The sequence below is a fragment of the Chiloscyllium punctatum genome, chromosome 8 (genome assembly GCF_047496795.1).
Source record: "Chiloscyllium punctatum isolate Juve2018m chromosome 8, sChiPun1.3, whole genome shotgun sequence".
NCBI lineage: Eukaryota > Metazoa > Chordata > Chondrichthyes > Orectolobiformes > Hemiscylliidae > Chiloscyllium > Chiloscyllium punctatum.
Genome location: NC_092746.1, coordinates 67,819,172 through 67,834,450, shown reverse-complemented (window position 1 = coordinate 67,834,450; position 15,279 = coordinate 67,819,172). Strand labels below are relative to the sequence as shown.

General features: G+C 38.8%; 1 protein-coding gene across 10 annotated transcripts in view; it reads left to right on the top strand.

Moving 5' to 3' along the window:
• Nucleotides 1-15,279, top strand: part of tbc1d5 (TBC1 domain family, member 5) — a 511,825-nt gene that overhangs the window by 248,896 nt on the left and 247,650 nt on the right. For all 10 annotated transcript variants that reach the window (XM_072575721.1, XM_072575720.1, XM_072575718.1 and 7 more), the window contains one exon: nt 895-964. In XM_072575721.1, coding sequence (XP_072431822.1) covers nt 895-964 — 70 coding nt within the window. The remainder of the gene's footprint in view (nt 1-894; nt 965-15,279) is intronic.

Below are 15,279 nucleotides of genomic sequence, written 5' to 3'. Positions count from 1 at the left end.
AAATAGTTAGGTGCATTAATGCACATCATTGGGGATCAATGCAGTAACAATTAAATGATTGAGAATAAAATTTTGGCACTGTTTCAATTTGCACCAGATTGGATGTTGTATCTTTCAGTTGGCCATTTGGCTACTTTCGTTCGCAGTGAGGTAGCTGGCTCTCTAACATGATGCCTTCTCTCTTCAGCAAGTTGGCAACATGTTGCATCATGACTAACTCTTACCTCATGTATTCTGCATAAAGTTCCTGCATCCTGGTTCCTTAACACCACTAACAGGGCACCAAGCTGGCCACCAACCCATTTATATTTGAAGATTATGTTGCATGAGTGACACAAGTGCAAATTAAAGTTGAGACCCCAAGATTAGCCAAGTGTCAGTTTCTGAATGCCGAATTGAAAATCAAGTGCCAAGGGCTCTGTCACTGGCCTATAGCATTCCTTTATTATTTTAAAGATCTTAGGTCATGTCTAAACTTTCTCAACCCAAGTTGAGAAGACAGTTCAGTTTGTGTTTCTCCCTGCTGTTCAGTGATGATCGGAAAATACCTCTGAGCATTGAACCTGCTATATTAGACTTGTCCATGATGCTGTCTGGTCAGCTATTTTCTGCCTTACTTTGTACATGATGGATAAACACATGTAATGTTATGGAGATGAATGATGTCTGTGGAAATGCACTTCAGTTAGAGGTAATACTGTCAGAAATGTAGAGAGAAAATAAATGATCAATTCTGACTTTTAAGGTCAATTTGTATTTAGATAAATTCTGAAATATTTATCAACACTTGGCAGATCTGGAAGTTATTTTTGATTTTCTTTCTAAATTTTTTCTTCCTATTTTCAATTTTGATAATGGTGAAATATTAATTTTGTGTACTTATGTTTTCCATAGGTGAGAATAATGAAAACCAGGATATAAAAATACTTTCAGAATTGGACAGTGGAAAATACAGCTCTTACAGGTATATTTACTGCCTGCAGAAAATGGATAACTATGCAAGTTATAACCTGATGAAACAAAATTGAAATCATATAGTCAAATGAATTCAAATTCACTTAGAATGTTGTTTCTTTGATTTATTTTGAAGTGATGGTGTACGCTTTTGTGTTAAAGTAATCTTACAGTTTCACATCTTGCTGGGATCATTTAGGATTAGAAGCAGGGTGACAAGTGAATTTAGTTTGTTATAAATTTAAAGTAAAAATGTTCAGATATCTTTTTAAATGGAGAATGCAAAATGCAGTAGCAAACTAGGCAAGACACATTGTCTTGTATTATTTTATGTTTGTATATTGAGCATCAATGAAGAAACAACTAATTTTAAAGTAAACTAGAAAAGAGTAACAGAGGCACTATTATCCATATGTAATAATTTATTAGAAAAATATGTAGTGCTAGATAACTAGTGAGTATTTTGTTATACCGATATTTCAAAAGGGAAATTATAAGATGCTCAAGGAGAAAACAGACCAAACAGGTTAACATTGACAGAAAGAAAAGTAATAGAATCCCTACTAATTAGAAATAGAAAAATATGTACATGTGATTTATCTAGATTTCCAAAAGACCTTTTGATAAGGTACTAAGTAACAAATTAATGTTTACGGTCAGAGTATTCAGAGTTGAGACATATGACAAAATGGCTAGCTAGCTGCCTGCAAGGCAGATTATGAAGATTGACGGTGAAAAGTAACTATTCAGAGTTGTGGGCGGTGTGAAATGCGGTTCCAGAAGAATCGGAGCTTTGATTACCTTTGTTCAGTTTTAATTAACAATGTGATTTCAGAACCAAAATCACAATTTCTAAATTTGCAGGCAACACATTAAATGGGATAGTTAATAATGAGTAGGGCTGTAGTTTATGAGCAGGTATTAATAAACTTGTAGATTGGGCATTTTAATTGGCAAATTAATTTAAATATATGTTACATTTCTATAAGGAAATTATTACGATTAATAAAATATTACAAATAGAATAAGAATGTTAAGTAAGTAAAAATCTATATGAGATAGAGGCAAAGGGATCTGGGAATGCAACACCACAGATCATTAGAAGTCGCAACACTGCTAAACAAGACAATAATGAACCAAGCCTGTCAATCGAGTGAAGTTATCAAATGGGATTACTTGCAGGCCAAACAGTGTAAGCAGCAAAGCTCAGCAATTCAACAACTAACACATCAAATCTAAGCATTGTAGACCTGCCACATCCAGTCATGAATGGTGGTAGGCCATTAAACAAATCGCTGGAGGAAGAGGTTCCATAAATATCCCTGATTGCAATGATGGAAGAGCCCAGCACATTAATGCAAAAGATAAGACTGAAGCATTGATAGCAATCACAGATCCCAGTCTTCAGCCAATTCACTTCTCTCCATGTGATATCAAGAAATGATTGGAGGCACTAGAAAGTGCAAAGGCAGTGGGGCCTCTCAATATCTCAGCAATAGATTTGTGCTCCAGAATTTGCAGCTCCCCTAACCAAGCTCTTCCTGTATATTTACAACTCTGGCATTTACCTGACAATGTGGAAAATTGCCCACGTATGTCCTGTACACAAAAAGTGGGACAAAGTCAACCCAGCCAATTACCATCCTATCAGTCTACTCTTGGTCATTAGTAACGTGATGGGACGTGTCATCAACAGTGCTATTTAGCAGCACCTGCTCAGCAATAACCTCCTCAATGACATACAGTTTGGGTTCTGACAGGGCCATTTAGCTCCTAACCTCATTACAGCCTTGGTTCAACCAAGCAACAAAAGAGCTGAACTCCAGAGGAGGGATGAGAGTGACAGCTGTTGAAATCAAGACTGCATTTGAACAAGTGTGGCATCAAAGAATATTGGGGGCAAACTCTCCATTGGTGGAAGTCATACCTGGCAAATAGAAAGATGGTTGTAGTTGTTTGAAATCAGTCATCTCAACTCCAGGATAGCTCTTCAGGTGTTCCTCAGGGTACTGCTTTAGGCCCAATGATCTTCAGTTGCTTTGTCAGTGACTTTCGCTCCACCATAAGTCCAGGAGTGGGGATGTGCCCCAATGATTATGTATTGGTCAGCATCATTTGTGACGACTCTCATACTGAAGGAGTCCATGTTATTTCCAACATTTGTTAATGACATTTTAACTCTTTTACACTCAAACCTCTTCAGAGTTTATGCTTTTCTCTGTCCCCTGTTAGGAAGGACTTTATCAAGTGTCTTCTGGACGTCCATATATAGAGTCATAGAGATGTACCGCATGGAAACAGGCACTTCGGTCCAACACATCCATGCTAACCTGATTTCCCAACTCAATCTAGTCCCACCTGCCAGCACCTGGCCCATATACCCATCCAAATATCTTTTAAATGTTGCAATTGTTCTGGCCTCCACCACCTCCTCTGGCAACTCATTCCATATAGGTACCACCCTCTGCGTGAAAAAGTTGCCCCTTAGGTCTCTTTTATATCTTTCCCTCTCACCCTAAACCTATGCTCACTAGTTCTGGACTCCCCCCACCCCAGGGAAAAGACTTTGTCTATTTATCCTATCAATGCCTCTTATGATTTTCTACGCCTCTATGAGGTCACCCCTCAGCCTCTGACGCTCCAGGGAAGACAGTCCCCATCAGTTCAGCATCTCCCTATCGCTCAAATCCTCTAACCTTGGCAACATCCTTGTAAATCTTTTCTGACCCCTTTCAAGTTTCACAACATCTTTCCAATAGGAAAGAGAAAGGTGGTAAGGACAAGCCAGGGAACTATAGATCAGTGAGCCTGACAAGCAGTGAGCAAGTTGTTGGAGGGAATCCTGAGCGACATGATGTACATGTATTTGGAAAGGCAAGGACTGATTAGGGATAGTCAACATGGCTTTGTGCATGGGAAATCATGTCTCACAAACTTGATTGAGTTTTTTGAAGAAGTAACAAAGAAGATTGATGAGGGCAGAGTGGCAGATGTGATCTATATGGACTTAAATAAGGCGTTCGACAAGATTCCCCGTGGGAGACTGATTAGCAAGATTAGATCTCACGGAATACAGGGAGAGCTAGCCATTTGGATACAGAACTGGCTCAAAGGTAGAAGACAGAGGATGGTGGAAGAGGGTTGTTTTTCAGACCGGAGGCCTGTGACCATTGGACTGCCACAAAGATCGGTGCTGGGTCCTCTACGTTTTGTCATTTACATAAATGATTTGGATGTGACCATAAGAGGTAAAGTTAGTAAGTTTGCAGATGACACCAAAATTGGAGGTGTAGTGGACAGCAAAGAAGGTTACCTCAGATGACTAGATGGGCCAGTGGGCCGAGATGTGGCAGATGGAGTTTAATTCAGATAAATGCGAGGTGTTGCATTTTGGGAAAGCAAATCTTAGCAGGACTCATACACTTAATGGTAAGGTCCTAGGGAGTGTTGCTGAACAAAGAGACCTTGGAGTACAGGTTCATAGCTCCATGAAAGTGGAACCGCAGGTAGATAGGATAGTGAAGGCGGAATTTGGTATGCTTTCCTTTATTGGTCAGAGTATTGAGTACAGGAGTTGGGAGATCATGTTGCAGCTGTACAGAACATTATATAAAGAACTTGTATAGATTCTGCACTGTCTACTATCATGGAATTTCTTGCAAATCTCACCATCAGCTTTATTTGGCATGATCTCCTTTTTACAAACATGTGCTAGAACATAGGCAGAAGGGAATGGAGTCCTTGCAGGAAGTAGAGTGTGAGGAATGTAGTCAAGGTAACTGTGGGGGTTGATGGGTTAGTAATGGATATTGGTGAATGCGCCAAAATTTCCACCCTAGGCCTGCAACAGTGCTTCATTGAAGCTCAGTGCAAAGTGGAGGAACATTGCTTCATTTTCCATTTAGGCACTGTGCAGCTTCAGGGTTCAACATTGAGTTCAACAGCTTCAAAGCATGAACATTTTGCCCATTGTGTCAACACAGCACTCAGCAGTAAATTTCCTAGTGCCTTCTCCCACTTACTTCCTTTTCTGATGATAATTCTCGATTGAACCTGTCTCCTTCACGCCCTCAAGTAGTGTATTCTTAATCCTAAACATCCACACTGTAGGGAATCTAATCTAATCTACTTGCTGTGTGAAAAGTTTTCCTCATATAATTGCTTTTGGTCCCATTTGCCTTCAGTCTTTGCCACCTTGTTCTTGATGAATCCATCAATGAGAACAACTCCCTCCTATGTACTTTGTCCCACCCCTCATGATTTTGAATATCTCTATCTTACCACCTCTGAACATTCTCTTCTCTAAGGAAAACAGTCTCAACTTCTGTAATCTCTCCATGTAACTAACATGTCTGTTCCATGAGACCGTTCTCATGAACTCTGCACTCATTCGAATGTCTTCACGTCTTTCTAAAACTGTGGCCCCTGTACTGGACACAGTATGCCATTTGAGGCTGAACAAATTTTTTTAAATATATGTTTACCTTAATTTCCCTCCCTTTTTTTGTGTCACCTTTCTTTGAATACTTTCTCCTGATCTTGTGTCACTTTACCCATTGACAGATTTGCACAGTTTGCTTTGTCCAAACTCTCTCTCTCTCTCTCTCTGCATTTTAATAAAAGTAAAATACTGCAGATTTGGAAATCTGAAGTGAAAACATGATTTGCTGGACAAACTTGGCATTGTCTCCCAGCATCTGTGGAAAGTGTTAATACTTCAGTCAAATAGAATTTTAGTCACTGTTTCACATTTTTTGGGGTTATTTGGAAAATTGTTAGAGTGAGGCTTCAGCATTGAACTAAATTTGGCCCATAACTCATCATTAGATCAAATATGGTCCATCCTATGTTGGATCAAGTTATTTACGTGTTGTTGTAGAAAGCTATCCTGGACACACTCAAGAAATTCACTTTATTTGTAATGTCATGTAGTTAATAAAAATATATTAATTTTGGTGTTATTTAGAAGTGGATGAGAGGAGGACCTAGAGACAGTTGCCCACACCTAAAAGAGCTAGAGAGAGGAGCATGTTGTATATCTGAAACAACACAAGCAGGAGTGGGGACAAAAACTTCATAAAGAGAAAAGCTTGAGAAGGGCAGTAGTAGTGGGAGACAAAAATAGGTGGTAATCTCCAGATTACTATCTGAGTCGTATGCAAATTGATGCCGTGAAATTAGGGTGGAGAGAAAGGTGGTGAGTAATGTTTTGGTGCAGTAGATCATAATATGAATCAAGCTGGGAAAATAGGCTGGTTAGCATTGCTGTCTCACAGCGCCAGGGACCCGGGTTCAACTCCAGCCTCAGGCAACTGTCTGTGTGTGGAGTTTGCACATTCTCCCCATGTCTACATGGGTCTCCTCTGGGTGCTTCGGTTTCCTTCCACAATCTAAAGATGTGCAGATTAGATGAATTGGCCATGCTAATTTGACCACGGTGTACCAGGATGTGTAGGATAGGTGCATCAAATGTAGAGTAATAAGGTAGGGAAATGGGTCTGGGTGGGTTACTCTTCGGAGGGTCAGTGTGGACTTGTTGGGTCAAATGGCCTGTTTCCACATTGTTGGGATTAAATATTCTGTGAAAGCCAGTGAATGATGAGTGGCCGATATTTAAGCAAATAGTTCATAATACCTCAGCAAAAATGTTTTCCAGTCAGAATTAAGGACTTACTGAGAAGGATGAAACACTTATGGTTAACAAAGGCAATCAAGGAGAGTATCAAATCAAAACCTAAGGCATACACTGCAGCAAAAATGAATGGTAGGTCAGAAGTTTGGGAATTCATTTTGAGCTATCAGTGGATGATTCAAAAGCTAATAAAGCAGAAGAAAATGAATTATGAAAGTAAATTGACAAAGAAACAACAAGTAGTGAGAGCATTTAGGGATATTCAAAAAGAGAGATTAACTAATGTAAATGTCGGGCTCTCAGAGGATGCAACTGGGAATTAAAAATGAGGAACAGGGAAATGGCAATAATTTAAACCAATATTTTGCACCAACAAGATGCTAACAGGAAGATCGATCTTGTACAAGTCTGTATGAAATATTTGACAAACTAATAGGACTGAAGGCAGGCAAGTCACCATGACCTGATGGCATGCATCCACAAGTTTTAAAGGAGGTGGCTGCAATGATCATGGAGGCATTGGTCAGAATATTTTAGAATTTGCTGGATTCCAGGAGGGTTCCAGCAGATTGGAAAACTGCTTGTGTGATGTCCTGTTGAAGAAGGGAGAGAGGCAAAAGCAGGAAACTATGGGCAGTTAACCTAACATCTGTCATTGCTAAAATGCTGGAGTCCATTATTAAGCAAGAAATAAAGGGAATTTTGAAAAGCTTAACACAATCAAAGAGTCAATGTGATTTTGTGAAAAGAAAATCATATTTGACAGATTTTCACGAGTTTCTCGAGTGTATAACAAGCAGAGTTGATAGACAAGATCCAGAAGATGTAACATATTTGAATTTCCAGAAGGCATTCAATAAAGTGCCACATACAAGTTCACAAAATTCAGTATTGGGCATAACGTATTTAACATGGATTGAAGATTGGTTAACAGACAGAAGACACAGTAGAGATTTTTCAGGTTGGGAAGACATAATTAGTGGAGGATCCACAAAGATTAGCCTAAGGTCTCATGACTTGGAGGAGAGGGCAGAGTGTAATGTATTTGAGTTGCTGATAATACAAAACTAGGTGGGAGGGGATGGTGTGATAGAGTTTAATGTAGGAATGTATTTGGTTGGAAGAATCAGAAGAGATCCTTATTTAAGTCGGAGGAAAGTGCAGCACAGAGAAATCTGGATGTTCTTGTGCATGAAACACAAAAGGTTAGCATGCAGCTGCAGCAAATGAAGAAGTCAAATGGAATTTGGGCCTTTATTGCTAGAGGTTTTACATTTAAAGATAGCGAAGCTTTGTTACAACTGTACAAGGTGTTGGTGAGGCTGTACCTGAAGTACCACAGTACAGTTTTGATTCATCTATTTATGAAAGAATATCTAAAGAGATTCACTCGTGCAGTTTCCAAGGATGAAGGGGTTGACTTACAAAGAACAAGTAAATGTATTCTGCCTTTATTAGATTAGATTAGATTAGATTTGATTTCTTACAGTGTGGAAACAGGCCCTTCGGCCCAACTAGTCCACACCGCCCCGCGGGAGCGCAACCCACCCATACCCCTACATCTACCCCTTACCTAACACTACGGGCAATTTAGCATAGCCAATTCACCTGACCTGCACATCTTTGGACTGTGGGAGGAAACCGGAGCACCCGGAGGAAACCCACGCAGACACTGGGAGAATGTGCAAACTCCACACAGAGAGTCGCCTGAGGCGGGAATTGAACCCGGGTCTCTGGCGCTGTGAGGCAGCAGTGCCACCGTGCCGCCCGAATTAATTAAACTTAAGAAGAATGAGGGGTGATCTTATTGAAACATGCAAAACTCCAAGTGCCCTTGAAGATTTTCCCACCAATTGGGGAATTTCAAACCAGGGGACATAATTGCAGATTAAGGGGATGCTCATTTAAAACTAGATGCAAACAATTTCCTTCTCCCAGAGAGTATGAATTTCTTGAATTCTGTAGTCCACAGTGTTGTGGAGGCTAGATTGCTCTAAGTGGTTAAAGAGGAAGTAGAAAGATCTTTGAATTTAAAGAAAAAATTGTGTAGTTGAGGGATATGATGAGTTGGCAAGAAAGAGACCTGGACACATTAACCATGATGTTACTGAATGGCAGGCAAGCTTCAGGAGCTGAATAGCCTGCACCTTTTATTTCTTACATATTTATGTTTATTTAATTCCAGAAATGTATAACTTGTCATCATGGAAAACCAGTTCTTGTAGTTTATGAAAAGAAATGTTAGCATTATTCCCATGGTGTTGAGTCACTTTTGAATTAAGTGAGCAATCTGCAAATAGGTGCACTAATTTACCTGAGACCTCCTACCCAGACAGGTCAAATAGGTGAGCTGATCCAGAAATTTGTACAATTAAATGAATCCTGGGTTTGGGGAGTGACAGTGCAAGCAGAAAATATCATGATAAAGACAATACAGAATCTTTAAACTTGTTCTATTTCAGGCAGCAACTGAAAGCTGAGGTTTCCCATCATTTGCCTTAAAAGAAATATATTGTGACATGACCAGCACATGCAGTTTTCTATTTTTATCAAAAACCCCTTTATAGATGCTATTATGCACAGTAGATATCTAACTATGTTAACAGTCAGTAGATTTTAAGTATTGAGTGTGATTGGACATTGCGGTATTCCTGCAAGTGACGTTTGTTTTAAACAAGACTGGCATATATATCTTTTATGCAGTGATGTTAACCAAATTACATGGTAATCAATCTTCCCTTGGTCTATTTTGACAAGGTGGAGCGGTGAAGGAGGGATGAAATACTAGCTTTAAAATAAAATGATTAATTTACAGTATTATGTCATTTTAGCATACGATATCTTGAATTATAAACTATCAAGCATAATGCCCCAGGGGAAACAGATCCTTAGAGAATTTTTAATGTTAGAATTCACATAAATTGACAACATTGCTCTTTCCATAAGATTAGTTACTGATAGAAGATCTTGTTAAAGTGTGGAATTCTTTTAAAAAAATCTATATTTAGACATGGAAATTAAGTATCATTATGTTCTCGAGCAGTATTTCAAGAGGTAACCAAGCAAGATTTACCAGAAATGTTGAGTAATAATCCAAGTGTACAAATGAAATACTGGTGAACAAGATTTATGGGATCCTGTGAGAAGTTGATCATTTTTACTACAAATTTCTGGTAATCTTAAAAGCCAAATGTTCTTATTGTTCTTAGGTGCTTTTAACATTTATGTTCATTGCTGTCTAATCAGTATGAATAGTTAGTCAAAAAGTTTTTTTTTGTGACCAGCAATCCATCCACACACAAGGAATATAGTTCTTGCCAACAGCTATGCTTAATCGTGAGAACTCAGTCCCTCAGTACCTTGTACCAAATTGATCCAATGTCCCATTACTTATCAGTAAATCTACAGTTACAACATTCAGATTTGTTCACTAATTCTTCATTTGCAAGCTTAACAGCACCTCTAAAGAACTTAATTGACACCTCTTTGCAGACAACTGTCTATTTAACCAAAGAGTCCTATAGAAAAACATACGTCAGCCTCAATCAACTGTCTACAGAGAAGTAATGATTATGTTCTTCATCAACACAATCCATTGAGTTCCAAATTTATTTTGAAATCCTTGTGTTTAACTACTTGTAAGAAAATATACCTTGAAGAGTACAGTTTAGAGTATATTAATTTTTCAAAAAGTGTCCTTACCATTTGCCTGTCAATAACTGCCAATAATATTGGCCACCTTTATCTTGAAATGCTGACAACCCTCATTACACCTTTAAAACCAAGTGGCTGTAACCAGAGACTAATCACTCTTATTGTAGTAGTTCTATGTTATTTTAATTGCACAAGATGTCCAACAAGGAGCTTGTCAACATCAGGATCAAATAAGGCTAATATTCCAACCAAGTGTTAAAAGGCAAGAGAAGATTCTCCCTGTGAGTGATGAAAGCCTATTTACATGTGCTAGCATCTCGCATTATTACTTAAAGCTAGACAGCATCAATTCCCAAAAGGAAATTCAGAATGGTTACATGGTGACTCCAACTTGTCCCTGACTCCACCTACTGTGCACCTTCAGTTGATCTACAAATTGAAACTGTTGAACCGTTACAAATGGTTAATTTGACATGTTAAAAGGTCAAAATACAAGTGCTCTTAAGCTTATACAGTATACTACCTGTCAAGACCTGAAGCAATCATTCTCAGCTGTGGAGGAATTGCTGTCTTCTCTGAGACCAGAGGCAGGGTAGTCTTTCTCGTGAGTGTTGGTCGTGTACTGGCCACCAGGGTTTAAATACTGTTTCCAGAACTCATTTTCCTTTGTCCTAATCAATGATAGTGACACTGCATCACCGATCTTAATCTGCTGCTGTGAACACCTTAGTCTCTCTGTGTAGATCCATGCTCCACTACTGCCACAGGACTTTTGCTTTCTTTTGTTTCATAGAATGCTTACTTTCTTTTTTCGAGTTCCATTATCCTGTGACTACAGCTGTTCTTTGTTGCTGAGCACTCAAGAATGGCTTAACAATATTCAAATTTATAGTTCAGTCCTTATGTGCACACTTTTGAACTCCAACTCTGGAAAGGGGCTTATGGGACAGAATGTGACACATAAACCTTGCATGCTATGCTCTATTCAACTGGAACAGGCAAAGAAGGGATTTGGTGGAGATTGAAGAGCTGAGAGCCAAGGAGAACTCTTCAAGGAAGAAGCTGAAGGCATTTAGGAGGTGGAACATTGCTTTCTGTGCGATGTGAGTGCAGCAATGTCAAGTTTAACAAGCTAGACAGAATTTAATAGGCACCCAGTTCTGATAGCTGAGATTGGAATGAGATGATCATTCGTTGACTGTAAATTTGAGAGTGCTCAAAAGACAAACGGTCAGTTTCTGTTCCGAGAGGCATGTACACCTTCTGTTTGTTTTTCATTCACTTTTACTGTTGCTAAATAAAAGAAGATGCCTTGAAGTTTTTGAAGGTTGTCATGTACGTAATGGTTCCACATTGAGCAATGATGAGATGCTGGGTTACACTGGGTATTGGGCAAATAGCAGTGCAGATTTAGTTCGGATTGTAAGGTGAGATGTGGTGCTTTACCAGGTGCATGGCTGAGTTCCAAAGAAGGCACTGGCTCCTGGGATTTACCAGGTATGGTGAGAATTTCCATGCATATTGAGTGAGAGATTATGACAAACTGGGTACCATATAGGCAGGGTGCATTTGTAATGAGGTGAGTTTGGGAAGATAGGTTTTTGTGCACTATCAGCAGTGAGCAATGCTTCATGAAAGTCTCCAAAAATGTCACTAAGCCAATGCCAGTTAAAATTCAGCCCTTGACTTCATTTTTGACATCTGAAAATGGCAAAAAAATTGTTTGGTTAAGATTTGACAATTAAGATTTGCAGCCTAATTTTGTTGAATATGTAAATATGGCTATCTCATATCTTGCTGTCTGAGAGTTGTAAACCATCGCTTTAAATTTTGTGATCATTGTATCTTGTGTTGCTTTTACTTTGGCTTTTCTTTCATTGTCATCAAAGCTTGCAATTGTAACTGCTACATTATGAATGTACAAGTATTTTCACTACTTGTGATTTTGTTTTCTGCCTCAAATTACTGCAAAATGCAAAGATATTTTTCCCACCACACAAACTAATATTAATTTCAGAGAAAATTCAGCAATTGACAAAAATGATATTAATGAGTCTTTGAAAACTATTGGGTTAATCAACAAATGATAAAGCACTGAATTTGACCACGGATTGCAAGGATATTGATGTTTGAGCATATCTTGTAAATATTTTATTTTCCTCAAAAAAAACAGCATTCACGTAGATGAAAATATAGCCAGGGTTAAATAAGCTATGAATTCTAAAAGGAAAAGTTGCCCTTCAGATTTAGTGTGACTGATTGAACCCAATCCTAACAGGCACATGACAATAAATCTTGATTTGTTTCTTAGAAAGTAAGTATGACAAATAATTAAATAAAAGGAATGGTATAAGGAGACAGAAAGAAGGGAGGTTAAATTTATATAATTTGGTACCTAAAATATAATAGTGAATGAAGTGGAAGTTTATTGCATATGAAAAGTTATGTCCACTTCATCATTGTGTTTTAAAGCATTATGGCTTTGTTGAACAACATTTCCAAATAAGACAATAACTGACTGGGACCAACATTCTATGTGCTGTAACCAACCAGATCTAAAGCAGGTGAAGAAGGTCACACCTCTGGTTTCATTTATTTTTCAACTATAATGTTCCTACTTAAAATTATAACTTATTTTTCACTATGTGTTTAAAGCTATTGCAAATATTGAATTTGATGCAGATTTACATTTTAACAAATTACAGGATGGAAACAGGTCATTCAGTCCAGCTTACGTGGTCTATGTTTATGGTCCACCTAAGCCTGTTTTCACTTTACTTACCTTTTTCACACTTCGTCCTTGTGTCTTGCTTGTCCCTTATTACTTATTTATGCATCATTCCTCCTTTGAGTACCATATACCATTAGTATGTGTTTTAGCTAATTCACGTTGGCAGCAAGTTCCATGTTCTCATCATTCTGTGTGTGAAGAAGTCACTCCTAAATTCTTTAATTTCTAGTGAATATTGCTGAAAAGAGAGATGTGTTTCTGAAGCTTCTCAGCTTGCTCTCATCTGGACAAATGCAAAAATAGCAAATAGTTTCAACAATTTATACTGCAGAAGAAGAAGGTGGTTAATGACTTGAATCTGATAGGCTAAAATATTGCCATTGAGAAAACAATGGTCTCCAGTACTTTTAATGCATAAATTTTGGTTGCTTGCCAAATGTAATTGCTGCAGAATGTAAATAAAAGTAGTAGATAATCAGCAATCTCTCTTTCTTTTACAAATAACATTGTTTTGACTTTAACATTCTGATCTTTCTTTTCAAATCCTGCCAGGACTTTGTCTCTTTCTCTCTCTCGTATCCTCTAATCCTTACAATGTTTTAAGTTTTCTGTATTCCTCCATTCTCTTTTGTGTCCACATGATATCTTAGTTTCTCCACCATCGGTGGTCATTCCCTAAACCCGCCCGCCCCCCCCCCCCCCCCCCCCCTTCCTCAAAATTCTACCTTAGTCTATCATCATGTGGTACAGAGGAAAATTTTGTTGATTTTACTTCTATAAATTGCGGGGACATTTTATAAACATTGATGGCATGACACAAATATAAGTTGTTGATTGATTCAACCCTTCAATGCAAGAATTCACAAGACTTATGTTAGCAATTGGTGATTTTATCATCTCGTTATTGCTGAAATAAAACTGCTGAAATAAAAAACATGATGTTGACATTCTCAGGCCAGGCAGCATCTGTTTGGAGACAAAGTTAGCATTTCAAATTGATCTCTCAGCAGAATGAGAGCAAGTTTGCAATGTGATAGGCTTAAAGGAAGTACAATGACATGGAAGTAGAGAAACATAAAGAACAAAGGAAAGGTATGTCACAAGATGAAAAAGAGGAGACATTAATTGACAAAAGGGATACTTGTGCAAGAAAACTGAGTGATATTGGAACACTTTTTAAATTTAATTTTTTTTCCAAAAGATTTAAGTGGTTGTATTGAAATCATGATTGCTGTCTGAAATATGGTAGTGGCCATTTAGACAATAGACAATAGACAATAGATGCAGGAGTAGGCCATTCTGCCCTTCGAGCCTGCACCGCCATTCAATATGATCATGGCTGATCATTCCTAATCAGTATCCTGTTCCAGCCTTATCTCCATACCCCTTGACTCCACTATCTTTAAGAGCTCTATCCAATTCTTTCTTAAATGAATCCAGAGACTGGGCCTCCACTGCCCTCTGGGGCAGAGCATTCCACACAGCCACCACTCTCTGGGTGAAGTAGTTTCTCCTCATCTCTGTCCTAAATTGTCTACCCCGTATTTTTAAGTTGTGTCCTCTGGTTCGGCACTCCCCCATCAACGGAAATATGTTCCCTCCTGCCAGAGTGTCCAGTCCTTTCATAATCCTATACGTTTCAATCAGATCCCCTCTCAGTCTTCTAAACTCAAGGGTATACAAGCCCAGTCGCTTCAGTCTTTCCGTATAAGGCAATCCTGCCATTCCAGGAATTGACCTCGTGAACCTACGCTGCACTCCCTCAATAGCCAGAATGTCTTTCCTCAAATTTGGAGACCAGAACTGTACACAGTACTCCAGGTGTGGTCTCACCAGGGCCCTGTACAGCTGCAGAAGCACCTCTGCTTCTATACTCAATCCCTCTTGTTATGAAGGCCAGCATGCTATTAGCCTTCTTCACGACCTGCTGTACCTGCATGCTTGCCTTCATTGACTGGTGGAGACTGAAAATGTTCAGTCTGGAAAATGCTGTAAAGCATCTAATTGAAGGATGAGGTGGTGTTCCTCATTCAGCTTCATTAGAACACTGTAGGGAAGCCAAAGACAGCTGTCAAAGTGGGACTCTGTGATCTAAAGTGACAGCTTGAATGGAAGCTCAGGCTCAGGGAATGGATGTGTTCCACCATGTAGTCACCCAATTTGCACCATTCTGTCCAGAATTGAAGAAACCTATAACCAGCATTTTAACAGCTAATCCACCTTGTCTGCACATCCCTAGTCATGGACAATTTAGCATGGCTAGTCTGTACATATTGAAGTGTGGGAGGAAACCAGAGCATTTGGCGGA